The 26,925-nt window shown below is 44.6% G+C and overlaps 1 protein-coding gene across 20 annotated transcripts in view; it reads left to right on the plus strand.

Moving 5' to 3' along the window:
* The window catches only part of CADPS2 (calcium dependent secretion activator 2), a 1,612,018-nt gene that overhangs the window by 1,295,826 nt on the left and 289,267 nt on the right, over positions 1-26,925 (plus strand). For all 20 annotated transcript variants that reach the window (XM_029616598.1, XM_029616596.1, XM_029616606.1 and 17 more), the window contains one exon: positions 11,748-11,851. In XM_029616598.1, coding sequence (XP_029472458.1) covers positions 11,748-11,851 — 104 coding nt within the window. The remainder of the gene's footprint in view (positions 1-11,747; positions 11,852-26,925) is intronic.

A 26,925-nucleotide genomic window follows, 5' to 3' on the forward strand; every position in this document is an offset into this window, starting at 1 on the left:
GCATAGGTATAAATTTTCTCCTCTCATACATATTTATTTATTTATTTATTTAGATTCTTTTGATATACCGATACTCAAGACTAGAGTCTTATCGTACCGGTTTACAGCGAAACAAGGGGTAACCAATTAACTATAAAGATAAAGTTACAATGAACAGGGATTTACAGAGTGTGAGAGTTGAGAGCAAAAGGAATAAGTTTAACATAAAAGAGATTAACATAAAGTTTAAACATAACAAAGTTAACATAACAAAGTTCTAACAAAAGGAACGAATGTAGCAAGCTTTGACAATGGCTTAATCTTTAGATCAAAAACTGAAGGCAAGAACGTGGGAGAAGGTGGGGGGGGGGGGGCGGATCTGTGAAAATGAAGTGCAGGACTGTGCTGTTTGTGGGGTGTCCATCAAGGGAAGGCTTGAGTGAACAGCCACATTTTTAGTTTCTTTCTGAATGAAAAAGGGCATTGTTCCTGCTGAAGTTCCGGGGGAAGAAGACTCCAATGATACGGTTCTGGCCGTGGACAAGGTTCGTTTCTGGATGGAGGTGTGACTAGTGGATTTGTTAGGGGGGGCCTGGAGAGTTCCTTTGTATGCCGATCTGATCGGTCTTGTGGAAACGTGAAGTTCGAGTGGTATTTTGAGTTGGCATGTGGATCGGTGATAGATGTTTTTGTGGATGATGGATAAGGTTTTAAACATTATTCTGTGGTTGATAGGTAGCCAGTGTAAGTTTTTTAGGATTGGTATGATGTGGTCCTTACGACGAGAGTTTGTAAGGATCCTTGCTGCGGCATTTTGAAGCATCTGTAGTGGTTTCGTTGAGGAGGAAGGAAGGCCGAGGAGGAGCTCGTTACAATAGTCTATCTTTGAAAACAGTATGGCTTGTAGTACTGACCGGTAGTCCTGAAAGTGAAGGAGAGGTCTCATTTGTTTCAGAACATGAAGCTTATGGAAGCATTCCTTGGTGGTGGTGTTGATGAACATTTTGAGGTTCATTCTGGTGTCAAGCGTGGCTCCTAGATCTCTCACTTGGTTTACAAATGGTGAGAGTGGGTTGCTGGTAAGGGGGTTGTTGTCATTAGAAGAGATGAATAGAAGTTCTGTTTTGGATGTGTTAAGAACTAGATTGAGACTTGAGAGTAGACTATTGATGGAGCAGAGGCAGTTGTTCCAGAAGTGCAGGGAGCTGGAGGTGGGATCCGTGACAGGGATTAAGATCTGTACATCGTCAGCATATACGAAAAGAGTTAGGTTGAGGCTCTCTAGATGCTGGCATAAAGGTAACAGATAAACAGTGTGGGGGATAGCGAGGAACCTTGGGGAACGCCATGTTGGAAGGGATGGGTTGGGATTCTTTATCATTTATTCTCACCTTGTATTTCCTATTATCGAGGAAGGATTCGAACCATTTGAGCGCCAAGCCTGTGATGCCGATTTCCATTAGACGGTTGATGAGAATTGCATGGTTTACCGTGTCGAACACTGCGGAGATGTCGAGGAGGGCCAGAAGGTAGGATTGGCCTTTGTCTAGGCCCATTAGGATGTTGTCAGTTAAAGATAGTAGGAGTGTTTCCGTGTTTAAGTGTTTACGGAAACCGTATTGCGATGGAAAGAGAATGTTGTAGGAATCTAAGTAGTCTGTGAGTTGGTTATTGACTAATTTTTCCATTAGTTTGGCGATGAAAGGTAGATTTGCTATGGGGCGAAAGTTTGCAGGGTTGGCTGGATCCAGATTAGGTTTCTTTAGTAAAGGTTTTAGAGAGCAAGGGAACAATTTATGATGTCTGCCAGTGGTTTGGTTATGGTGTTTGGGATTGTAAGCAGGAGTTTGGTGGGTATTTGATCAGATGGATGAGACGAAGGCTTCATTTTCTTGATTAAAGATTCAATTTCCAGTGCAGATGTGGGTTCAAATGATTCTAGAAGCGGTTTGTGTGTGGATGGGGATGGTTTGTAGATGGGTGGAGGTTGGGTGTTTGGATTAGTCAGTGGTGCCAGTAGGTTGTGGATTTTCTTCTCGAAGAATAGTGCCAATTCTGTGGATTTGTTTTGGGCTGCTTCTTCTGGGATGACTGGTGGAACAGGTGTAGTGAGGGCTGATACATAAGATACATAAGAGAATAGTGTTTTGGGTCGTACAGGAAGCTATGTATTTTTTTGGCATAGAAATCTCTCTTCGTGCGTAGTATGGTGGTCCTGTAGATGCTCATCGTGGTTTTATAATTGGCTAAAAGGGCGGGGGAGGGATCTTTGCGCCAATGTTGCTCTTTGTGTCGTAGGTCTTGTTTGAGCTTTTTCAGTGTTGTAGAGAACCAAGGTTTTCTTCCGTGCTCAAACCCCGACGCCGTCCACGCATCAACGTCGTCTGAAACGGCACCTTCCACTTCGCGCCAGCATCGACCACCGGCTGGTGATCGTCTGGTGTCGACGACTTATCGGCCTTCAACTACCTCTACTCCCCCTCAGGACCGAGGGGATCGGTAGAGAGAAACATCGCCATCGACATTGGAATCTCGGACCATCGAGGGAGCGAAATCATCTACCTCACCATCGTCCGAGCTGCTGTCGAAAAAACCCCGTCCACAAAAGGCACCGACCGGGTCACCGAGGCAACCCTCACCTGGATGGGTATCGGGAGCCACGACTCCACCTTTAACGGTGGTCCCTCCGGCTATGCCCTTGCCTCCTTCTCCCCTTCCGGAGCCGGGGCTGATTGCTCCAGGTCTCCATGAAGAACTGGACCAGATGGTTCAGAATGCCATCGACAAGGCGATACATTGATTCCAAGTTCCTCCGGCACCAACACCGGTGCCGATCTTGGAACAGACCCCGACCCGATTCCAGCAGCATTGACATCGCTGCTCTCGAAGATGGAGGCGCTTATTGCCAATTTTCCACCGATGGATCCCAGGTCACCGATGGCTCTGGTGCCCTCTCCACTTACCTTGTCATCAGGAGGAGAAACACCATTCTGCATCCCTCCATCGGGGGTCCTACCGATGCCTCAGCCATTGATGCCGATGGCTGAGGCATCAATGGCTGAGGCATCGATGCCTCAGCCATCGGCATCATGATGCTGAGGCATCAGCGCCACCAATCCATCCATCGATGCCTTCATCGGTGCCTCCAGTTCTTCCTTCAATTCCTTCGGAGCCTAGACTTGGCCCTTCAAGAATTCCACCGCCCTGTCCCCAATTGGTTCCTAGGGGGGCAGGTGCTGATCCCTATCATACCTGGACTGATGATTCTTCACCAGACACCGATGACTTGCCTTCACCACCTTCTCCTACTGAAAGCAGGAAGCGTTCTTCTGCGGAGGACCTTTCCTTCATAAATTTTGTGAAGGAGATGTCTGAATTGGTTCTTTTCCAATTACAGACCAAACAAGATGACAGGCATCAAATGATGGAGCTGTTGCAATTCCTGGATGCTCCCAAGGAAATAACCTCCATCCCTATTCACCAGGTTCTTCTGGATCTCCTCAAAAAGAACTGGGAACATTCTGGCTCTATTACTCCAGTCAACAGGAAGGCTGACACCACTTATTTGGTACAGTCAGCCCCAAGTTTTCAAAAACCTCAGTTGGATCACCAATCTGTGGTTGTAAAATCGGCCCAAAAGATGGCAAGGAGAGCAAAACCCCACTCTTCCTTTCCCCCAGGCAAAGAGCAGAAATTTCTAGATGCCATTGGTCACCATGTCATCCACGGCTCAATGCTCATCTCCCGAATCGCCTCTTCTCAGCTTTATATGACCCAATACAACAGGGTCTTATTTAAGCAGATACAAGAATTGACAGACTCCCTGCCTCAACAATTCCAAGAACAACTTCAAACCCTAGTGAACAAGGGCTTTGAGGCAGGCAAGCATGAGATAAGATCATCTTACGATATCTTTGACACTGCTACCAGGGTATCTGCAGCTGCTATTTCAGCAAGAAGATGGGCCTGGCTCAAGTCTTCGGACCTTCACCCTGAAGTACAGGACAGATTGTCCGACCTGCCCTGTGTAGGAGACAATCTGTTTGGCGAGCAGATTCAACGGATGGTGGCGGAACTCAAGGACCATCATGAGACCCTGAGACAGCTCTCTCTGATGCCTTCTGAGTATTCCTCAAAACAACCTCTCCGAAAGGACACTAAGAAGTCATTCTTCTGTCTGAAGAAATCCTACCCGACACCGTCTAGAGCTCGTTCTACGAGACCTTTCCAAAAAACCCAGTCTCGTCAACTACGAAAACAAAAGCCTCAAGCAGCTCCTCAGCCGGGCCCTGCTTCCGGTTTTTGACTCCTGCATAGAGAGCAGCAGCCAGCTTCCACTGCCTCACATACCAGTGGGAGGTCGATTGTACCATTTCAACAACAGGTGGCACTCAATCACCTCAGACCAGTGGGTCCTAGCGATAATTGCTCAAGGTTATCATCTGAACTTTCTCTCCATTCCACCGGACTCTCCACCTCTACTGACATGGAGAACATCCGACCACTCTATCCTCCTGGAACAGGAGGTCTCCCTCCTCCTCCAGTCCAAAGCAATAGAACCAGTGCCCTACTCTCAGTACAGCCTAGGGTTCTATTCCCGGTACTTTCTAATCCCCAAAAAATCGGGAGGCATTCGTCCAATTCTGGACCCCTGTGCCCTCAACAAGAACCTCCATCGAGAAAAGTTCAAAATGGTAAACTTGGGTTCTCTTTTTCCTCTTTTGCAAAGAGGAGACTGGCTCTGCTCTCTAGACATCCAGGACGCATACACACATATTGCGATAACTCCATCTCGTCGCAGATACCTGAAATTTCTGGTAGGCCCCAAGCACTATCAGTACCGAGTGCTGCCATTTGGCCTGGCATCTGCACCACGAGTCTTCACAAAATGCCTCATAGTATTTGCAGCCTTCCTCAGGACTCAAGGTGTTCACGTCTACCCCTATCTAGATGATTGGTTGATCAGGGCTCCCACTCAGCAAACTACTCTGTCGTCCCTACATCTTACCTTACACACTCTGATTTCGCTAGGATTTCTCGTCAACTACAACAAATCCTTTTTAGTTCCATCTCAAACTTTATCATTCATAGGGGCACACTTGGACACCTTGCAGGCAAAAGCTTTTCTGCCTTGTCAGCGAGCTATCACTCTCATCTCTCTCGCACATCAGCTACAGTCTCAGCACTGCACGACTGCACGCCATTTCCTCATCCTGCTGGGACACATGGCATCCTCAGTTCAGGTTACCCCAATGGCCCGCTTGGCCATGAGAGTCATGCAGTGGACTCTAAGCTCACAATGGACTCAATCCATTCAGCCCCTGTCAACCATTGTCCATGTCACCGACTCACTCCGTCAGTCTCTAGCCTGGTGGAAAAATCAGATCAATCTCCTCCAAGGCTTGCCCTTCTAGGCTCCAGATCCTCAAATAATTCTCACCACCAATGCTTCCAACCTCGGCTGGGGAGCCCATGTGGCCGAACTGCAGAGACAAGGATCTTGACCTCCAGAGGAAGCCAAACACCAAATCAATTTCCTGGAGCTTCGAGCAATCAGATATGCTCTCAGGGTATTTCAAGATCGCCTGTCCAATCAAGTCATCCTGATTCAGACGGACAACCAGTTGGCCATGTGGTACATCAAAAACAGGGAGGGACGGGCTCCTACCTTCTGTGTCAGGAAGCTGCGCAGATATGGGCGGAGGCCCTCTCCCACTCGATGTACCTCAGGGCCACCTACTTGCCGGGAGTGGACAATGTGTTGGCAGACAAGCTGAGTCGCATTTTCAGCCGCACGAGTGGTCTCACAACCCTTCAGTGGCGGACTCGATCTTCCAACAATGGGGTTACCCTCATATAGATCTCTTTGCATCATTTCAAAACCGCAAAGTAGAGAATTTTGCTCTCTCACTCGCTGCCAACACTATCAACCATGAGATGAGTTCTCCCTCTCATGGGCGACCGGTCTCCTATATGCATTCCCTCATCTTCTACTTCTCTCAAAGCCTCTCGTGAAGTTATGTCAGGACAAGGGAACCATGATTCTGATAGCACCTCACTGGCCATGCCAAATGTGGTTTCCATTACTTCAGGATCTCTCCATTCGCAGGCACATTCCCTTGGGAAAGGACCCGCTTCTGTTCACTCAAAACGACGGGTGCCTACGCCACCCCAATTTTCAAGCCTTGTCCCTGACAGCCTGGATGTTGAAAGGTTAATTCTTCAGCCACTTAACCTTTCGGAACCGGTTTCCCATGTCCTGATTGCTTCACGGAAGCCTTCTACGAGAAAATCCTACCTTTACAAATGGAACAGGTTAAAGTCATGGTGCTCTTCTCAATCCCTTGACCCCTTTACCTGTCCTACCATGAAGTTTCTAGACTATCTCTGGCACTTGTCAGAATCCAGTCTAAAAACTTCCTCCATCAGAATGCATGTCAGTGCGGTAGCCGCCTTCCATAAAGGTATCGGGGACATTCCTATTTCAGTACAGCCCCTTGTAACATGTTTTCTGAAGGGCTTGCTTCACCTCAAGCCTCCGCTGCATCCCCCGGCCCCTTCTTGGGACATCAACCTGGTTTTGGGTCGGCTCATAAAACTACCATTCGAGCCTCTCCAATCCTGTGATCTTCGTTGTCTCACATGGAAAGTGATTTTTGTTTTGGCAATCACTTCGGCTCACAGAGTTAGTGAGTTACAGGCTCTAGTCACCTATCCGCCTTACACTAAACGTCTGCAGGACCGGGCAGTACTTCGCATTCACCCTAAGTTCTTACCTAAGGTAGTATCGGAGTTTCATCTCAATCAATCCATTATACTACCTACCTTTTTTTCCAGGCCCCATTCCAACCCAGGAGAACAGGCTCTGCATACCCTTGACTGTAAACGGGCTCTAGCGTTCTACCTGGACCGTACAGCTGCCCACAGGTAGAGCACTCAATTGTTTGTCTCTTTCCACTCCATCAAATTGGGGCAGCCTGTGGGTAAGCAAACTCTCTCCTCCTGGTTAGTGGGCTGCATATCCTTTTGCTATCAGTGAGCGGGCATTCCACTTCAAGGCCCTGTTAAAGCACACTCTGTAAGGGCCATGGCGACTTCAGTAGCACACCTACGCTCGGTGCTGCTTCCTGATATTTGCAGGGCTGCCACCTGGAGTTCTCTCCATACCTTTACAGCCCATTCTTGCTTAGACAAAGCTGGAAGACAGGACTCCCATTTTCGGCCAGTCTGTCTTGCGCAACCTATTTACAACTTGACGTACCAACACTCTTCCACCTGCCCGGTAGGGTTCAGGATGCCCTCCGCCAATTTCCACCCCAGTCCTAGTGCCTTTGCACACCTGGGTACATTTGGTGCATACTCGGACATCCTCAGCGCGGTACTCACCCATATGTGAGGACTACCATCCTGCTTGTCCTGTGAGAAAGCAAATGTTGCTTACCTGTAACAGGTGTTCTCACAGGACAGCAGGATGTTAGTCCTCACGAAACCTGCCCGCCGCCCCGCGGTGTTGGGTTCTTACATTTCTTATTTTATTTTTCGGCACTTCCTGTAGCTTTTAAACAAGACTGAAGGGGGACCCCTGCTGGCTGCAGGGTTAGTGCCATGCTGGGCATGCCCAGTAGGTGCCAGTCAAAGTTCTAGAAACTTTGACAAATGTGTTCCGTGATTGGGCTTCATCCTGTGATGTCACCCATATGTGAGGACTAACATCCTGCTGTCCTGTGAAAACACCTGTTACAGGTAAGCAACATTTGCTTTTTTCATTGAGCATACTATAAAGCTGTGGAATCTTTGTCTAAGGATGTGGTCAAAGCAACTAACATAGTGGGGATCAAAAAAAGATTGGATAAATTCCTGAAGGAAAAGTCCATGAACAGTTTTTTGCCAAGTAAAATTGAGAAAGCCAGTGCTTATCCCGTGGAGTGAGATGTGCATTTGTTTTTGCCGAATTGGAAAATTTCAACAAAATTGTCCAATTTGGCATGTTTCGGGGAGCCCGAAAAACGATCTGGACTTTCCCGTTTTTTCACAAAAATCGTTTTTTGGGTTAGTGCGCGCTAACTCCTGTTAGCGCCCGCTAACAAAAACTTACAAAAAGTAACAAAATCTAACGGTTTAGTGTGCACTAACCCAAAAAACAATTTTTCACGGAAAAAAAAAACACGAACCGCGAAAAAACGACATTTCCTACGGCGGCCAAAAAACGAAGAATGACACGAACACAAAAACCGATTCACATCTCTACAAGAAACAGATTAACTATTGAGGATCTTCCAGGTTCTTGCAACCCGAATTGACCACTAGCAGAGACAGGATGCTTGGCCCGATGGACCTTGGTCTGAACCAGCATGGCACTTATGTTCATTTTTACATACTTGAACTATTTGTGCATTGTGTTATCATTCTTTGTCTGTAGTGCAGATCATTTAAAGCTATAGTATTTAGATGCTTTGGGGTAGATTTTAAAAAAGGGCGCCTTCGCGTACTTTTGTAGGCGCATCAGGCGCAAACAAAAGTACGCTGGATTTTAGTAGATATGCTCGTATCTGCTAAAATCCTGGATCGGCGCGCGCAAGGCTACCGATTTCGTGTAGCCGGCGCGCGCCGAGCCGCGCAGCCTACCTCCGTTCCCTCCGAGGCCGCTCCGAAATCGGAGCGGCCTCGGAGGGAATTCGCTATCGCCCTCCCCTCACCTTCCCCTCCCTTCCTCTACCTAACCCACCCCCCCCCGGCCCTGTCTAAACCCCCCCTACCTTTGTTGGGGGATTTACGCCTCCCGGAGGGAGAAGTAAATCCCCGCGCGCCAGCGGGCTGCTGGCGCGCCTAGACGCAACCCGGGGGCGGTTCCGGAGGGCGCGGCCACGCCCCCGGACCACCCCTGGCCGAAACCACGCCCCCGGGCCCACCCCCAAAATGCCGTGTCCCGCCCCGAAAACGCCGCGCCGATCGGCCCCGCCCCCGACACGCCCCCTCGGAAAACCCCGGGACTTACGTGAGTCCCGGGGCTCTGTGCACGCCAGCAGGCCTATGTAAAATAGGCGCACCGGCGCGCAAGGCCCTGCTCGCGTAAATCCGGGCAGATTTACGCGAGCAGGGCTCTTAAAATCCGCCCCTTTATGTTTGAGATTCAGCTGTATTATTGTGTTCAAAATATTGTTTAAATCCCCTGATGTGATTGTGGTATTTTATGCTACCATATTTCAGGGCCAATGGGCATGTGCATTACAGAGATAATGCAAATAAAGATACCTATGCAGTGCACAAGACTGGCTCCATGGGGGGGGGATGTCAGGTCAGACATTGCTATTTTGAGATTTGTAGGGAATGGGGATATCTCCTGTCCCTTCTTCCCCTTGCCCTCTTCCCAACAGCCTTTCCACAGCAATGGTGGGACAGGAAGAACCTAGCTAAGGCAGAGGACCTTGATGGGTTTGGGAAGGGAGCAGATATTGGCCCCTTTTGAAGCTCTGGAGGGTATGCAGAAGTGAGGTGGCAGCTTGCTTTATAATATGACAGCACATAAGGTAAGCAAGGCACACCCAGTCTGCCCTTTTTCATTTTTGATGCAGTAGCATAGAGTCCAGTTAATCTTTGACTTTCCTCTTAGGGCCAGTGGAAGCACTAGGCAGACTAGGCAGCCACCTAGAGTGCCGCAGGTTTAGAGGCAGTTGCCTAGTGCTTCCTCCAGCCCTGATCTGTTGTACTGCTTCTGCTCCTTTGGGCCACTGCTCTGACTTCAAAGAAAGAAGCAGGCCCAGTCTATGTTGCCCAAAGGAGCAGAAGCAGCAGCGTCAGTAGGCCACGCATCCAAAGAAAGAAGTAGCACAGGCTGGAAGAAAGGAGGCAAAGCAGCACTGATGGCTTCATGGCCCGAAGCTGCAGTAGGAGTGTCGGCTGGGCCTGCAGAAAAAAAGGAGGCAGAGCATCACTAACAACTGAGTGGTCTGAGAAGCAAGCAGGAGCATCGATTAGGCTTGCAGGGCTGGAAAGAGAAAGAAGGCTGAATGACAGACTAGCATCTATAGTCCGACCAGCGAACAAAAACAACAGCATCAGTTGGGCCTGCACAGCCCAAAGAAAATAGGCCTCACAAAGCAGAACTGTGTTGGCTGGGCCACACGGCCTGAAAGATTAGAAGCAGCAACAGCATCAGCCAGGCTGTGCAGCTGAAGGCAGGAGCTGAGTCAGCCCTGCCGGAGAGTCAGAGGTGTCCTGGTGGTGGAGGGTGCCCAAGGAGGAGACCACTGCTGCTGCTTGTTCTAGAGGGAGAAAAGAATAAGCATGTGTGTGAATGAGTGTGTGTGTATGTTTGAGCATATGTGTGTCTGAGGGTATGTCTGTCTGTGGGCATTTTGTGAATAAGTGTGTGGGGTTGGGGCATGTGTGTGAATGAGTATATGTATGTGTCTGGGAATGTGTGTATGAATGAGCATCTATGTGTGGGCATATTATGTAAATGAATATATATGTGTCTGGGCATGTGTGTGAATGAGTGTGTGTGTGAATAGGCAGCAGAATGGAGTTGGCCATTGCGGCCATGGCCTAACAACTTTTTACCCCTCTTACCCCCACTTACATCAGCAGGTAGGGCACCTGGGGAGGCAGGGGCAGCAATTGGTTTATTTGGCCTCTCCAACCAAAAAGGTGTTCTGCTGCCTCTGAATGTGGATGATCTTTATGCATGTATGTGAGTGTGCATGAGTGTTTGGAAGAGAGAGGAGAGTTTATGGCCTCCTCCTCCCTCCCACTAATTCATGACTACTGCATGGTGTCTGGAAATCAAAATTTCCCAGATATGGAGAGTGGAGGATTTTTTTAATCCTTATTAGTTTTAGTTGTTGGGTGTTATTTGATGTGTCTGCTTTTGAAAGCATTTTATTGCTATTTGGAAAAATTTAACATATTTGTATTTGAGTTTTTAATTATTGGATGCTATATTCTTCAGTTTTGAAATATTTATTTTTATTAGTATGGTTTCATTATTATAATTGATGTTTTATATTTCTTGATTTTATTGTTTGATGTTTCATGAGGAATGATAATAGTTCTGTTTTTTCATTGTTATACTGCATATTGAGTCTGTTGTCTTGTGGTTTCTAGTTTAGGTTTTCTCTGCACATTTTTGTTTATACTTTATGGTCTCTTTATTCTGTATTTGGTGAGGGTCTGTGTTTTGCGTGTGTGACCAAGGTGAAATATTCTGCTAGTGCATACTTTCTGTGTAGGGATCTATGGCAGCTTGACTAATAGGAGGCATATTGGTGTTTTAGGGCTTTGTGTAATATTTGCAGTATTGCCTTTTCATTGGTAGGGCCTTTTGAGTGATGTCAGCTAGTGTTGTTTTGGTATGGGAAGTTAATTATATTATAATCATTCAGATTACTCACAGCTTTCTGAGGGCCAAGCCCACACCCAGCATGTGTTAAAATTGGCCTAATACCATATTTTTTCCAAGTGTCCTTTATGTATTACAGTAGTACATGCAGCTATAATATATATGATGTAACAGCTTTTCCTTCATCGATTTAATAACGGCAGGCTAATGCTTTGACTGTTGTACAGTCATAATGAGCTGTGAACTGATGACCTGGTTAGAGTTCTGCATTAAGTTGCATTAAAGTTCTGCTATCTATTGGAACGCTTGTGCCTTAGGAAAGAATATAGCATTGCTCTGATCCAGTTATGTGCAATCGATATATATATATATATATATATATATATATACGTATACATATATGTGTGTTTTGTTTTGTTTTTTACTTAAGAGACCATGAACCAAGCAACTCCTTCCAAAAAGCTGGAAGATGTTCTTCATTTGTCCGAGCTATGTATGGAGGTACTGCAGCAGAATGAAGAGCATCATTCAGAGGTAAGGAGAACCAGTCAAACTGGTAGGGGTTCATAGCTTATACCCAACCCAGATTCTCAACAACGTACAGCACTTCTTTCAGGACACATTCTTGCTATCACTTTAGACTTGTGGAAAGCTGTTCAAAATCACAGAACCACTTTCAGAAGCCTTTAGGAACTGCAGTAAATAAAATGATAGTTGGCTGACCTTGAATAGTTTTAAAAGTGAAATTTAAAAAGCATAAAAAAAGCTATACGGAGGCACATAAATGTGTGCATAGAGTGATGAAACAGCATGGAAAAGATTCATGGTCTAATGTAGTTTAACAAACCCTTGTAGCCTTCCAACCATGTGCTCCTCTCTTTTTGTCCTTTTAATATTTGTTTCACAATAAAACTAGCAACTTGTAACAGAACTTACTATTTTTATTTGAGGATAATGTTTATCACCTTTTACACCAGGGGTTCCCAAAATTTTTCCAGACCCCCACATGCTCTTCAATTTTTTTCTGCAATTATAAGCCATATATATAAAAGTTATTAATGTAATAACAAATAATTTTTTTCAACATCCCTACACTACTCACATTAATCATTAATCAGAGACCAGTTACATAATATAGAACATAACCGTACCTGTCTATTGTTAAGTCTTTTTTAGTTGTTATAATGTGTATTAGTTAAATTTTAATTAATTTTATTTTATTTTTATTTTGTTTATTAATTGCTATTTTATGTATGTTTACTGTAAACTGTTTTGATTAATTCTTTGAATTGTAAAAGTGGTATATAAACATTTTTAAATAAATAAATAAAATAAATATGCACATCAGACTCATACATAATTAATAAAACATTATATAATGATTACTGATATAAACTGAATACATATAATTGCAAAGTATGGCAGTAAATGTGCAAGAATGTACTCATATTCATTAACTTACATAGTATAACTACAGGCAGCCACACAGCTGGATCTGTCTGGATCTAGAACAACTGGTGGCACGAGGGGGAAAGAGAGAGAGAAAGATTGGCAGGGTAGGAGGGCAAGATAGACTGACAAGGATGGATTGGTGGCGGGAGAGAGAAACTGACCATGGTGGACTGGTGGAAGGAGGGAGGGAGAGATCGGCAGGGATAGACTGGTGTAGGCTGGAGGGAGAGAAAGAGAGACTGGTAGAGATGGACAGGTAGGTAGAGAGAGAGACTGATGGTGATGGACTGGTGGAGAGAGAGAGGGGGGGAGACTGAGGAGAAGAAGAGATTGGTGGAGGGAGAGAGACTGGCAGGGATGGACTTGTAGAGAAAGACTGGTGGAGAGGGACTGAAGAGGGAGAGAGACTGGTGAGGATGGGAGTGGGAGAGGGAGAGAGAAAAAGAAACTGGCAGGGATGGCCTGGTAGAGGGAGAGAGAGAGAGGAGAGCGACTGGCAGGTCTGGCCTGGTGGAGGGAGAGAGACTGGTGGGGATGGACTGGAGGAGAGAGAGAGTGACTGGCATGATTAGACTAGTGGAGGGAAAGGGGGTGGGACTGGTTAGGATGGACTGTGGAGCAGAGAGAGAGTGAGAGACTGGAGGGGAAGGGGGAAGAAAGGATGTTTGAGACAGGCACAGATCACTAAAAGGGTGTGGAGAGAGATGTGGTGCACATATTTTCCTCCCAAACCCACCAAATGGTATTTTTTTTAAATTGTTTGTGTTTAAGAAAATCACCTGTGATGGGGAAACCACCCTGTTAAATCAATCTTGTTGGAGGTCCAGTAGCTCTCTCCACACCTTCCTGATATCAAATTCCTTACATGGAGAGACTGGACATCCTCACTCATAAAGCAAGAGGCACTGCTGCAAACATTTTGCACCATTATTGCAAGGTCCTGGATATGCACGTCAGTGGCCTCTCTAGACAGAAGAACCTCTTAAGTAAGAAAGAACCCCTGGCCAGTTTCAACCATCTAGTAAAACTATCACTAAAATTATTCAAGAGCATCAATCAGTAAAAATTATTTTATATGGGAATGGGACAGAATTCCAGTATAAACCTGCATCTCAAGTTCTACCTTAAATACTCTGCATTCACAGATACTCCCCCAACAAAAGGTGCAGAGCAGAACAAGGTCATTTCCCCTTACCACTCACCATGTAACATAATATTCAAATTCTGGTATCATCTCAGTAACAGCAACACAAACTCTCTCTACTATCAGGAACATTGTACAATGCAAAATGCTGCAAAAAATGTTCTCAGAACCTATAGTAAATATGCCATATCATAACAGCCTAACTGTCAGACTCAAATAGTAACAACCTTACCTATGAAAAGGCAACACAACAACTATTATACCAGATTCTAAAACACCAGTATACCTCCTATTAGGAAAAAAAAAACAAATCAGACTGATACAGATCCCACACATGCAACTCACAGACAGACCCTTGCCAAATACAGAATACAGAGACCATAAAATAGAAATACAAATGTGCAGACAAAACCTGAACGGGAACCACAAGAAACCAGACTGTGTATGCAGTGCAACAGTGGAAAAATAGAAACATTGCCTTTCCTCATAAAGCATCAAATACCTGTTGCGGTCCCGACCGCCCCTCTCCTGATAGGGCTCAGGCCCGCCTACCTCCGCTCCAGTGGTCGCCGGATTCCGCCCAGTCCGGGTCCCGGTGGGTCCTCTCTTCACGCGCTTCCCACGTGGCAGTCGCCATTGCGGGCCTGCTCCTCTCCGGCCTCGCGCGCACCCAGCTCCCGGAAGCCCGGCCCCGCTCTCGTGGCTGACGTCACGCCCGGCTCCCGATATAACCAGCGTTCAGACGTTCCCTAAACGCGTTGCAACGAGGTTCCCAACTTCGTAGTTGCTTCCAGTTGCGTTCCTGTTGTCGTCCAGCTGCCTGCCTCTGACTCCGGTTTGCTTCTGACTCCGCTTCAGCCTGCTGCCTGCCTCTGACTCCGGTTTGCTTCTGACTCCGCTTCAGCCTGCTGCCTGCCTCTGACTCCAAGCCGCAACAATACCACCAATACCACCAAGAAATATAAAACATCAATCATAACAGTTAAAACTTACTAATAAAAAATAAATATTTCAAAGCATCTTATGAATAGAATAACATCGAATAATTAAAAACTCACAAATTTTTTTAGTTTACCAAACACAAACAAAATATTTCAAAATAGCAGACACAATAATAATTAAAACTAATAGTAATAAAAAAAAAATCCTAAGCTCTCCACACCTGGGAACTTTTGATTTTCAGTCATCCTGAGATGACTTGGATTAGTGGGATGTGGTGAGGTGCACAAACTTTCTCTGTCAGGAACACTGGAATCTGGAGAGAACATTTCTGGAGCAGGGCAGGACCACAGGCTGGAATGATGTTGGTCTTCTGCCTAGCCAGCCCCCTTTCTCACAGGTTCAGCCCTTGGGTTCTGGGGGCCAGTAGGACTTGGCTGTGGTGGATGAACAACATGGTAGGCTGGACTCTGAACTAGGCTGGGCAGATTGCTGCAAGGCTGGGAGCTGGAACTGAGTGCAGGTACAGAAAGGACTGAATGCTGAACTAGAGTTAAGTGAAGATACACACAAATGTTATACTCTCTCTCTTTCACATACACACATACTCACACACACTCTCCCTCTCTCATACAAATGCTCTCATACAGCTCCCTCTCTCTCACACACAGGCTTTCACTCCCAAGGACTCTCTTACACACACACATAGGCTTTCACTTCCGCATGCTCTGTCTGTCAGACACACACATATGCTTCCTTTCTCTCATATACACATGCTCAGACATATATGCTCCCTCTCTCATACACACATGGTCACAAACACACACATATGTTCTTTTTCTTGCAAACATATTTGCTCTCTCATACGCACATGCTCTCTCACATACACATATACACATATGCTCTCAATCTCTTTTCCTGGAGTCTACTTGGGGGGGAGAGAGGATCGCGTGATCTCCTCCTCACTTAGGCTGCCAGCAGGTTGGGGTGAATCGGCGGCATGTCGAGCCTCTTCTTTCATGTGTGTATTAAAGAGAGCATGTGTGTTTGTGAGAGAGAGATGTTCCCTTTAAGCACAACATAAAATTGTCCAACAGGAAGCAGGTGCAAGTATTTCATTCTTAAAATTTATTTTATTTTGTCGGGAAACTCAGACATTATTGCTTTAACTTGCAAGAGCATGAGTCTACTGATTTGGATACATGAAACTTTTTATTTATTTATTTTGCCTCTGGTGTTGTCAGTGAAATTAAAGTACTGCACACAGTGAGCACTCTTAGATTTGTAACCCATTGGTTATTGAAGGTGTATTAATAGTAAGCAACCACATTGCTTTTTCTTCTGTAACTATTTCCATGGTGATTTCTTAATGAACTCATCAAACGGAAGCATGTTATGTGCAGTTCTGTACATCTAAATTTAATGTTTTCTGATCTCTAAAATGTTTAAAGATATGATAGGAATTGTTTTTAAGAAGTCTCAGAATAATTTACATAAAATCATGCACAAAGCCAAAATTGAGGTATATAATACATATTGTTATAAATATGATAGTTCAAAACATCTGCTTTTAGCTCACACAACAGAATCTAGTTTTTAGCTTGCATCTGTCATGTGCGAAGCTGTTACGGATATTTTATTTTAAAGTGAAGAAACAGCTGTCTCAGTAATCTGAAATGTATTCCCCAGAGAGTTATCTTCTACACCAGCATGATCACTGTAAATAATTATTTAATTCATAAAATAAAAGACTGCCTGTGTAGATTATTTTTTTCTCTTATAGGGAAAGATGCGTTATGGAAAGATATTTGCTTGAGTTTAGAAATGTTTTGTTTCTAATTGAAAATCAAAGTCAAATAACATTTGCCGCCCTGAAACTGCTTTTCAGTCATTAAATGTTTTGTCTAAACCTGTTATTACCGTGCCCCCCCCCCCCCCCTCAAATGAAATGTATTTAGAAGCAATGCTAAAATTCACTTATAGCATCCTGATCTCCCTGGCTTCTTTTTCGGCAAAAGGCCATTTTTTAAATTGACATTTTCTCTGTTCAGCATATTTGAAACTAGGGGAGATCATACATAATGAAAGCAAAAAAGGATCTGTTACACGAGCTAGCACAAAACAGTGTCAGCCAACTTAGACAATGCAAGTAGTAGAGAACTGATCATCATTTTCTGGAAGAGGGAAAAAAATGATTCCTGTAACAGAACTGTGACTTGAAACTTGTATTGTAACATTAAAACTTTTTTTCTTTTCCTATTGTGCGACATTTACAAATTTATGGATTTCCCACAGGGAAGAGAGGTATGTTGTTCACCATAAACAAAGCGCCTTGCTTTTCCTCATTCTTAGCAGAGAGCTGTCACTGTGCCTTCACTGCGTGGCATAAATTATTCTGATCATTTCTGGTTTGTTTTGCCACATCTGTCTCTCTAACTCTAAAACGTAAGAAATGCATATTGTCTTTAATCAATTCAATTTCTTCTTTTTGAATTGTTTTTTTGTCCTTCTGTTATATGAAAATAAACTGAATCAAATATCATTCAGTTTGTTATGGTTTTGATCGCTAAATTCTTCTCATTGTGGAAATACAAATTTTATACTCAGTTTATACATTTGGCAACTTTGGACCTTTGGAACTGATGACTTGAATAGTTCCTCACCAGCACCCCCGGGGGCAAGGGGTGGGATTGTGGAGAGAAATTTTCAGAGGGTTTTTGGAGAAGGTTCACAATCGCATGGAAACCAGGAAAGGGATCCTTTTAATGCAGTGAGCATTGAGGTAAATAGCGTTTTGCATGCGTACATTGGCAGTCTGAAAATTGCCCTGCCTCATCCCAGCCTAAAGCATGCACAGGCTCAACGCACATGCTTTTAGCTGTATTCAGGGGAGGAATTTCTGGGGTTCTGTGTTTTTTGGACAGGAATCTGAAAAAAACATGGCCAGATTTCATTTTCAGTTCCATATGTATTATGTTCCGTAGGAAATATCCCCCCTCACAAAAGGCAGGCACAGAACCCTGCAAGTACTTTGTCTCTGCCCCCCCCCCCCCCCCCCCCCCCCACTCTTGCAGCAGAGTTTTGTTTTTTTTCAAAATTTGTTTTATTGTGGCAGAAGGTTTTAAAGGGAAAGTACAGCATACCCTCTCTTTGATAGTTACTGCAAAGTGCGCAGGTAAAAAGCACTCGCAGTCTTTGTCCAAAAGCAGACAGGCTGAATATTGCCCTCCACTATCGCTATGCCTTAGGTCTATTAATAGCTTAAAAATAGATGATTTATGACTGAAATAACATCTCCTTTTTTTCAGCAGATACCAACAGTGTCTTAAATATCTGGGTTCATTCAGTTTATATTATGATAGTATAATACACATTGTAGAAAATAATTTCCTAAGGACAACGGAGTGATTTCTTCTTATTTTTTATTTTTCGGTTGATTCAAGTATTCTCATGCACAATATAATATTCCATTGGATTCCAGCTTCCATACTCACTGATGTTTTGGCTGGCCCAGAATTCTTGTTCACTGTTTTGTTAACCTTCCTGTTTGCTTGGGAGAGAGTTAAAATTTAAGAATAATAACAGAAGAGGTGCCATTCTGGGTCAGACCAAGGCCCATCAAGCCCAGCATCCTGTCTCTGACAGTGGCTAGTCCAGGTCATAAGTACCTGTTAGATTGCCAATAGTTGATTTATTTCTTGTGTCTCACTCCCAGGGATAAGCGCTGTTTCTCCCAAGTTTCTCCCAAGTTTAATGTACTGTTTCGTTACGCTTCACTTAATCAACCATCAAGTCACATAGATGTCATAATTTTCAGAAGTAACCTTAGAGATAAGCTACACTAACCACCGTCACTCTCTGTATATAGTATCCTATTGTTTGTATAATATGGTTTCTCCCCTCTTCTTTTCCAATCCCCAGTTGCTCACCTTTGTTTCAATGTAACTTTTGACTCTGCCAATATCTGTCTCATATTAATATATTTATTGGCTATGTTATCGTTAAAACTTTGTTCGATGTAAACCGAGTTGATTTGATCTGTATCAAGAAATTCGGTATAGAAAAAGCCTTAAATAAATAAATAATAAATAAGTTAATCTGGTTAATAACTGTTTATGGACTTTTCCTTATTTATCTGTTCCACTCCACTGATGATTTTATAAATCTCAGTCATATCTCCTCGCATATGTCTTTTCCAAGTTAAAGAGCCCTGATCTAGTTAGCTTTTCCCCATAAGGGGGCTTTTCCATTCTTTTTATCATTTTTGTCATCCTTCTGTGTACCTTTACTATGTCTGCTGTCTTTTTTTGAAATGGAGCGACCAGAACTGCACACAGAAGTCAAGGTGCAGTCGCACCATGGAACTGTATGGAGGCATTATGATATTCTTTTCTTTTCCAAATAATTCTTAAGATTTTATTTGCCTTTTAGACCACCTCCACATGCTGAGCCGAAAATTTCAAGGCATTGTCCACAAAGACTCTTAAGATCCTTTTCCTGGATGGTGACTCCTAACATGAAGCCCAGCATCATGTACCAGTAGTTGGGATTATTTTTCCCTACGTGCAGTACTTTGTATTTGTCCACATTAAATTACATCAGTCGTATAAATTCCCAGTCTCATAGACTTGCAAGGTCCTTCTGCAGTTCCTCATAATTCGCTGCTGTTTTAATGACTTGAAATAATTTTGTGTCATCTGCAGATTTGGTTAGCTCACTCATTGTTCCTGTTCTATGGCAAGCTTCTTTTCAGATTCACTCTTAGCTTGCTTAATTACATTTTTTAGATAACTAATTTGCCAGTGCTTATGCTCTTCCCTGTTTTCCTCATTTGGGTCTGCTTTACATTTTTTTAATGATGACCTATTAAACCACACCTGCAGTTGTTTGGATTTCCTTCAACCTTTTTAATGCATGGAATACATTTTGTCTTTGCCTCAAGAATACTTATTATGAGCGATTCATGGTTTTCTTCTATACAAATAAAACACCCCCTCCAATTACCCCAACAAACACCACCACCAATACTCTGTTTGATACCTTTCTTTCATGTGGCTGAAAACAAATCCTCTCATCCCCTACACACAAGAAAGGCAACTGCTTGGACCTAGTATTTGTTAACCCCTCAGGCTTTCACATAAATGATCTTAACACTAACGTATCTGAAGTTCCTTGGAGTGACCACTTCTTTATCAACTACGCCCTCAAACCCAAATCATCTGATTAAATTGCCCATGGAAACAGTATCACAATCATGAAACTTGGTCATATAGACTCTGTATCTCTTCCAACCAACCTCACTCCTATCCTAGACAATATCTCCTTTAACTCACCTGACAAACTCTTAGATCACTGGAACTCCTCCCTTAGTTCAACACTCGACAAACTAGCTTCTCTGAAACCATACTCAACTAAAAGAACAAAATTTACACAATAGTACAATACAATACTTCAAACCCTAAAACATGAGCTGAGAAAATGGAGGAAAGACCCAACCCACACAAAACCCTATACAATGACAAACTGACTCAAGAGGCTATTAATGCCGCAAAGAAATACTACATGTTCAAAAAACTGTCAACCTCATGAAACAATCCCAGAGAATTATATACTTCTGTTAAGAAGATAATCAACCCAAGCTTGACCTCCTTCACTCTTCCTCCCACCATCCCGGGAATGACACTGCTGAAGCGTTCACCATTCACTTTACCAACAAAACAGCAATTGTCATTAGTACCTTTAACAATTCAGCACACGAAGAAGCCATCTGTGATCCAGAAATTCAAGGCCCAGCCTGGGAACGCTTTGATGACATCACAGCCAAGGATACCACTAAGATAATTGACAACCTGAAACATTCATCCTACCCCCTTAACCCGTGCCATTCATCCCTACTCAAATAGATCAAACTAAATATTGCTTCGTTTGTCACTAAATTCATAAACTCATATCGTCCCTGATATCTTTAAAAAAAAACACATTTCGACCCATAATTTTAAAAAACCGACAGCGGATCCAACTATCGCCCGATATGCACCCTATCTTTCAAGGCCAAAGGACTAAAACCTCAGTTCTCCACCAACTCTGCAACTTCATTGATTCAAATAGTATCCTCAATCAATACCAGTTTGCATTCAGGAAACACCACCGAATTGCCACTTCTATCCAGCTTTGATACAATGAGATGCAAATTCAACCACGGCTCTTTGTTCTTCCTATGCCCACTCGACATCTCTGACGCATTCGACACAGTCAACCACTCCATCCTACTTTCAAGCCTGCACTCCTTCAGGATCACTAGTTTGTTGCTGGCCTGGTTCTCAGAGGACAAGCAGGATGGTAGTCCTCACATATGGGTAACAACATCAGGATGGAGATTGGTATCCAAAATTATCCATAAGTTATGTACTTTCTTGTGTGTTTTATTTCAATTTTATTATGTATGTTGTTTTGTACTCCCACCCTAAATGTAGGAGGGACAGGTAACAAATATTTTAAAATAAATAAATAAGGTATGTTAAGGCATAGAGAGAAGGTAACTTGCCCAAAGTCAGATATAGAGCCAGTAGCAGGGGCGATGAAAACTTGAGCCACAGGACTTCTGGAGACTCATAATCTGTATCTCTGGCCAGGCTTTCTAAGACCAGAAAAAGATTTTTTTCATGTGCAGCTCCAGCTTTATGGAGCACTGTTCCAATTGCCGATCTCATGGCTTTTCAATGTAGTTGTCATTGATTAATTTTAGCATATTTCTTCCACTACATTGGGTACTCTGTTTCATCCTACTGTCCACCTATAATCAATTTCAGTTCTTTGTTTGATCTTACCTCTGTTACTTCAATGTTTTATGGGTCTTATTATGCTCAGTTTTTACTTTGTGTACCTCTTTCTCCTGATTATCTTTATATCTTTGGTTCACTTTCTTGTTTAACTGCTTGATTTATTATTGTCTTGTTCTATTTTTGGCTGTCCCTGAATATTTTATTATTGTGTGTGTGGTATTAGCTATTTTGCTTTTATCTTTGTCTTTTGGTGGTCATTCAGTGCTGTAGCTAGCCTATCGCCTGTATGGCCGTGGCCATAGGTGCCAGACCTAAAGGGTGCCGCTGAGTTGGCACCATCATCGCCGGCCACTCTGGGGACTTAGTTCTGCGCTGCAGCTGCTGTCTGCCACAACTTTCCTTCCTGCTTCCTCCCAACACTAATGGTGCTTCCTGTGTCGGCATGCTTAGATACTTGCAGCCACGCAGGCACAGTGCTATGCATGTGCCATACAGAGGTGCATGGGCAACAAAGCAGGAGCTTTGGCGGAGATTAGCTCAAAGAGCATTTTAGTGCAGCCAGCTACTCACTAGGAACAGGCTTTGAAAGGGAGGGTAGCTTGAGCTCGGAATGTGGTGTCAGTAGGAGGAGGAGAAGGCAGCAAAACCAGAGGTGTCTGGGGGAAAGGGAAGGCGAGGGATGTTAGTGGTATCCTATGTCCCTGAGGGATAGAAGTGAATGTTAGTGGTGTCCTGTGATCCTGAGGAAGAAAGATGAATGTTCCTGGCAGTGTGAAGAAAAGTGGAGGCAGGAATAGACAAGGGGGTGGGGAAAGAGCAGGGAGATACTACTGGTGCTGGCTTGGTAGGGAATGGGGATACAGAGAGAAGGATACCTGGTACTGCTTGTAGGGTGGAACAGAGAGGTGGACATTGGTGGGTTTGATGGTGTAAGAGCCTGTGTATGTACACAATCGTGAGAGAGAGCATGTGTGGGGGAGAGAAAGATAGCATGTGTGTGTATGGGGAAAGGGACAGAGAGCATACATCTGTGAGGAGGGAGAGAGAGAGAGTGAGCAAGTGTGTGTGTGTGAGAGAGAGAAAGAAGAAAGTTTGTGCATTCCCCAACACACATACTAATCCACAACAATCTCAGGGTCAGGCTGACTGGAAATCACAAGTTCCCAGGTATAGAGTGTGAGACATTTTTTATTAGAATGAATTTTACTATTAATAATTCTTATTTCTTGATTTAGTTGTTTTATGTTTACTGAGGAATGATGATGATTCTGTATTTCCATTATTGCATTGCATATATAGACTGGCTTCTTGCTGTTTCCAGTTAAGATTTTGTCTGCATGTTTCTATTTATACATTCTGGGGCAGATTTTTAAAAAGTACGCGAGCGCGTACTTTTGTTCGCGCATCCGATGCAAACAAGAGTACACTGGATTTTAATAGATACGTGCGTAGCCGCGCGTATCTTTTAAAATCCGTGGTCAGCGCACGCAAGGCTGCGCAAAATCGGCAGCCTGCGCGCCCCGAGCCGCGCAGCCTGCCTCCATTCCCTCCAAGGCCGCTGCGAAATCAGAGCGACCTCAAAGGGAACTTTCTTTCCGGCGCCCCCCACCTTCCCTTTCCTTCCCCTAACTAACCCCCCCCCTGGCCCTAACTAATTCCGCCCCCCCCCCTACCTTTATTGCAAAAGTTACGCCTGCCCGAGGCAGACGTAACTTGCGCGCACCAGGCCAGCTGCCGGTACACCATGTTCCGGTCCGGGGGCTGGTCCGGAGGCCGCAGCCATGCCCCTGGGCCGGAACCACAGCCGTGGCCCCGCCCACGGAATGGCCCCGATGACGCGCCGGCCGCGACACACCCCCCCCAACAAGTCCCCCCGACACGCCTCCCACACGCCCCCCCCCCCCCCCCCCGGAAAGCCCTGGGACTTACGCGCATCCCGGGGCTTTGTGCGCGCTGGCAGCCTATGCAACATAGGCTCGGCGCGCGCAGGGTGAGCTTGGGACAGGTTTTCGGGGGGGTACGCATGTATCTTATGCGCGTACCCCTTTGAAAATCTGCCCCTATGTTCTCTTTATTTTCTATTTGGTGAGTGAGGGTCTACCTTGTTACGCATTTATGATTCAACTGAAGTATACATGCAGCTTCTATGTACAGATCTATAGCAGCCTTACTTGTGTCTGTTTTCCTAACAGGAGGTGTATTGGTGTTTTAGAGCATGGCATAATATTTTCAGTGTTGCCTTTTCATAGGTAGGGTTGTTACTGTTAAGTGCTGGCAGTTAGTGCTCTTTTGGTATGGGAGCCGAGGTTTACTATATTGTAATTGTAATTCAGTTTAGTTATGGCTTTTCTGAGGGCCAAGCCAACACCCAACACATTACAGTAGGCCTAATACCATATGGGCTCCATGTGTCTGGTTTTTTTTTTTTTGTTGTGCAGTGTCTGTTTCATCACAATAGTTTATGTAAATATAATATGCATATTGGAAGCAATATTTTTACCTCATTGTCCTTTTTTAATGTAAAACCTGTTATAAATGCACAATGTTTAATTGCTTCTTAATTATTGTACCTCATAGCTTTTGCTGTAGCTAAGAAGATGTTCTCAGACATGAGTTGCTATGCGTTAAGAACCATTGCTGGTGACTTGTTGTGGTGAGGTGCTGAGAGCAGAGCCCAAGTAATGGTCTAGATCTGTGCATCAGGCAGTAGTAACATTTCCATGGCATACCTAATGAGGTGTGAAAGCACACCAGTATGCATGGCATACTGCTCTAGCATCTTTCTCAAACTGGTCCTGCCAACATTGTACGCAACTATTTCTCAAGCATTATTCATGTTTTGAAGTTAATTTTGTGTTTACTTATAGATTATAATAATAATAATAGTGTTATGGTTTAAATTTAAAAAATGAGTCTAATAAATCGTTGTGTCGTGTTATGCAGGGTGAGAGTGCACTTTTTCATTTGGCCATAGGCGCCAAATTGCCTGGCTATGGCTCTGTGATCATTTATTATTTTGACTGTGATGCCTGTTTTATTGTTTTGTTTATGTTATGCCTTGTATTTTAATGCCTTGATTATATGTTTTATTGCTTTGATTATGTATTATACTTTCCTTTTTATTGTATATTGTACCGCATCTTGAGAGTGTCTAGGAAAGGCAGATTAGACAAAATTTCATTTGGTCTTTTTTTATACTCTGAATACTTTGAAATCTTTTTGTTCATTTACTTTTTTTAAACAACAATTGTTTGTAAGATATCTTCTCACAGGACAAGCAGGATGGTAGTCCTCACATATGGGTGACATCACAGGATGGAGCCCAATCACGGAACACTTTTGTCAAAGTTTCCAGAACTTTGACTGGCCCCTACTGGGCAAGCATGGCACTAACCCTGCAGCCAGCAGGGGTCCCTCTTCAGTCTTCTTTTTTCCGCGCAGCAGTAGCCTCGCTGTTAAGGAGCTCTGCAGAGATTCCTGACAGGAATTTTCCTCACTGAATTACTAAAAGTTAATTTGTCCCACAGGGGTCCCGCCTTTAACTTTTTCAAGCCGCGGTACTCCAGTAAGTTGTTTTACCCGTTCTCCGTCAATTACCGTCAAGTTTGGCCCTCGTGCCCTACTGGCAGTCGACCTACTGCGGCTCAATTTTTTCCATGGCGTCGGGGTTCCGTCGGTGCCCAGACTGTAATCGCACCATGTCCATCACAGAACCCCATAAAGTCTGTGTAATGTGTCTTGGACGAGAGCACGATGTCTTGACCTGCACCAAATGTGCCCTAATGACACCAAAAGGTCGCAAGGCCAGAATGGAGAAGATGGAACTTTTCTTCCGTGCTCAAAACCCCGACTCCGTCCATTACATCAACGTCATCAGAACCGGCTCCATCAACTTCGCGCCAGCATCGACCACCAGCCGGTGACCGTCCGCCATCAACGACATCTCGGTCTTCGACACCCTCTACGCCCACTCAGGATCGAGGGGATCGTAGAGACAAACATCGCCATCAACATCGAAAGTCTCGGACCATCGAGGGAGTGAAATCATCAACCTCGCCATCGTCCGAGCCACCGTAGAAGAAACCCCGTCCAGAAAAGGCACCGACCTTTTCGGCGACTAGGTCACGAAAGCAACCCTCACCCGACAGGGTATCGGGAGCCGCGACTCCGCCTTTAATGGTGGTCCCTCCGGCTATGCCTCTGCCTCCTTCTTCTGTTCCGGAGCCGGGGCTGCTTGCTCCAGGTCTCCAAGAAGAACTGGACCGGATGGTTCAGGAGGCCATCGACAAGGCACTGCAACGACTCCAGGTTCCTCCAGCACCGACACCGGTACCGATTGTGGAACCGCCCACCGACCCTATTCCGGCAGCGTTGGCACCGCTGCTCTCCAGGATGGAAGCGCTCATTGCTGCTTTTCCACCGATGGACCCCGGGTCGCCGATGGCTCCGGTGCCCTCCCCACTTACTTTATTTATTTAAAGCTTTTTTATACCGACTTTCTTGATACAAATCAAATCAACTCGGTTTACATCGAACGAAGATCTTAACATTAACAAAGCCATAACAATAAATATGAGACAGCAGTAGCAGTAGTAAAGTTACATAAAACAAGGTCATCCAACTGGGAATAGGAAAGGAAGAGGGGGTAACAGATAAAGGCTAAATATTAATAGTGTGTGGGGAGGCTAGGGTAGCTAACCTCTCTATATTATGTCATGATTTATGTGAACTTAGTGCTAGTCTTGGTATGGCGAAGAACTGATGAGTTAGATTCTGTAACAGTGATGTTGTGCTAGGAACAGGGGAAAGCACGGACGAACAACCATGTCTTCAGTTTCTTTTTAAAAGTTTGGAGACAGGTTTCTTGCCGGAGGTCCGGGGGTATGGCATTCCATATGTAAGGACCCACAGTTGAAAATGTCCGATCTCTAATGCTTAATCGGTGTACCACTTTGTTTGGGGGAACGTGTAGTGATCCCTTGTAAGCTTCCCTGACAGGCCTGGCCGTATGGTGTAGCTTGAGCGGATGTAGTAGGTCAAGGGGGGTCTGATGGTAGATTTCATTGGGAGGAGAAACACCATTTCGCATCCCTCCATTGGGAGTTCTACCTCAGCCATTGACGCCGATACGTCCATCACCACCGGTCCAATCATTGGTGCCGATATGCCCGTCAGCGCCACCGAGCCATCCATCGATGCCCTCGATGCCTGCACCGGTGCCTTCAATGCCTTCATCGGTGCCTCCAATTATTCATCGATTCCTTCGGAGCCTAGACCAGGACCCTCTGGTA

The sequence above is a fragment of the Rhinatrema bivittatum genome, chromosome 9 (genome assembly GCF_901001135.1).
Source record: "Rhinatrema bivittatum chromosome 9, aRhiBiv1.1, whole genome shotgun sequence".
NCBI classification, from domain to species: domain Eukaryota; kingdom Metazoa; phylum Chordata; class Amphibia; order Gymnophiona; family Rhinatrematidae; genus Rhinatrema; species Rhinatrema bivittatum.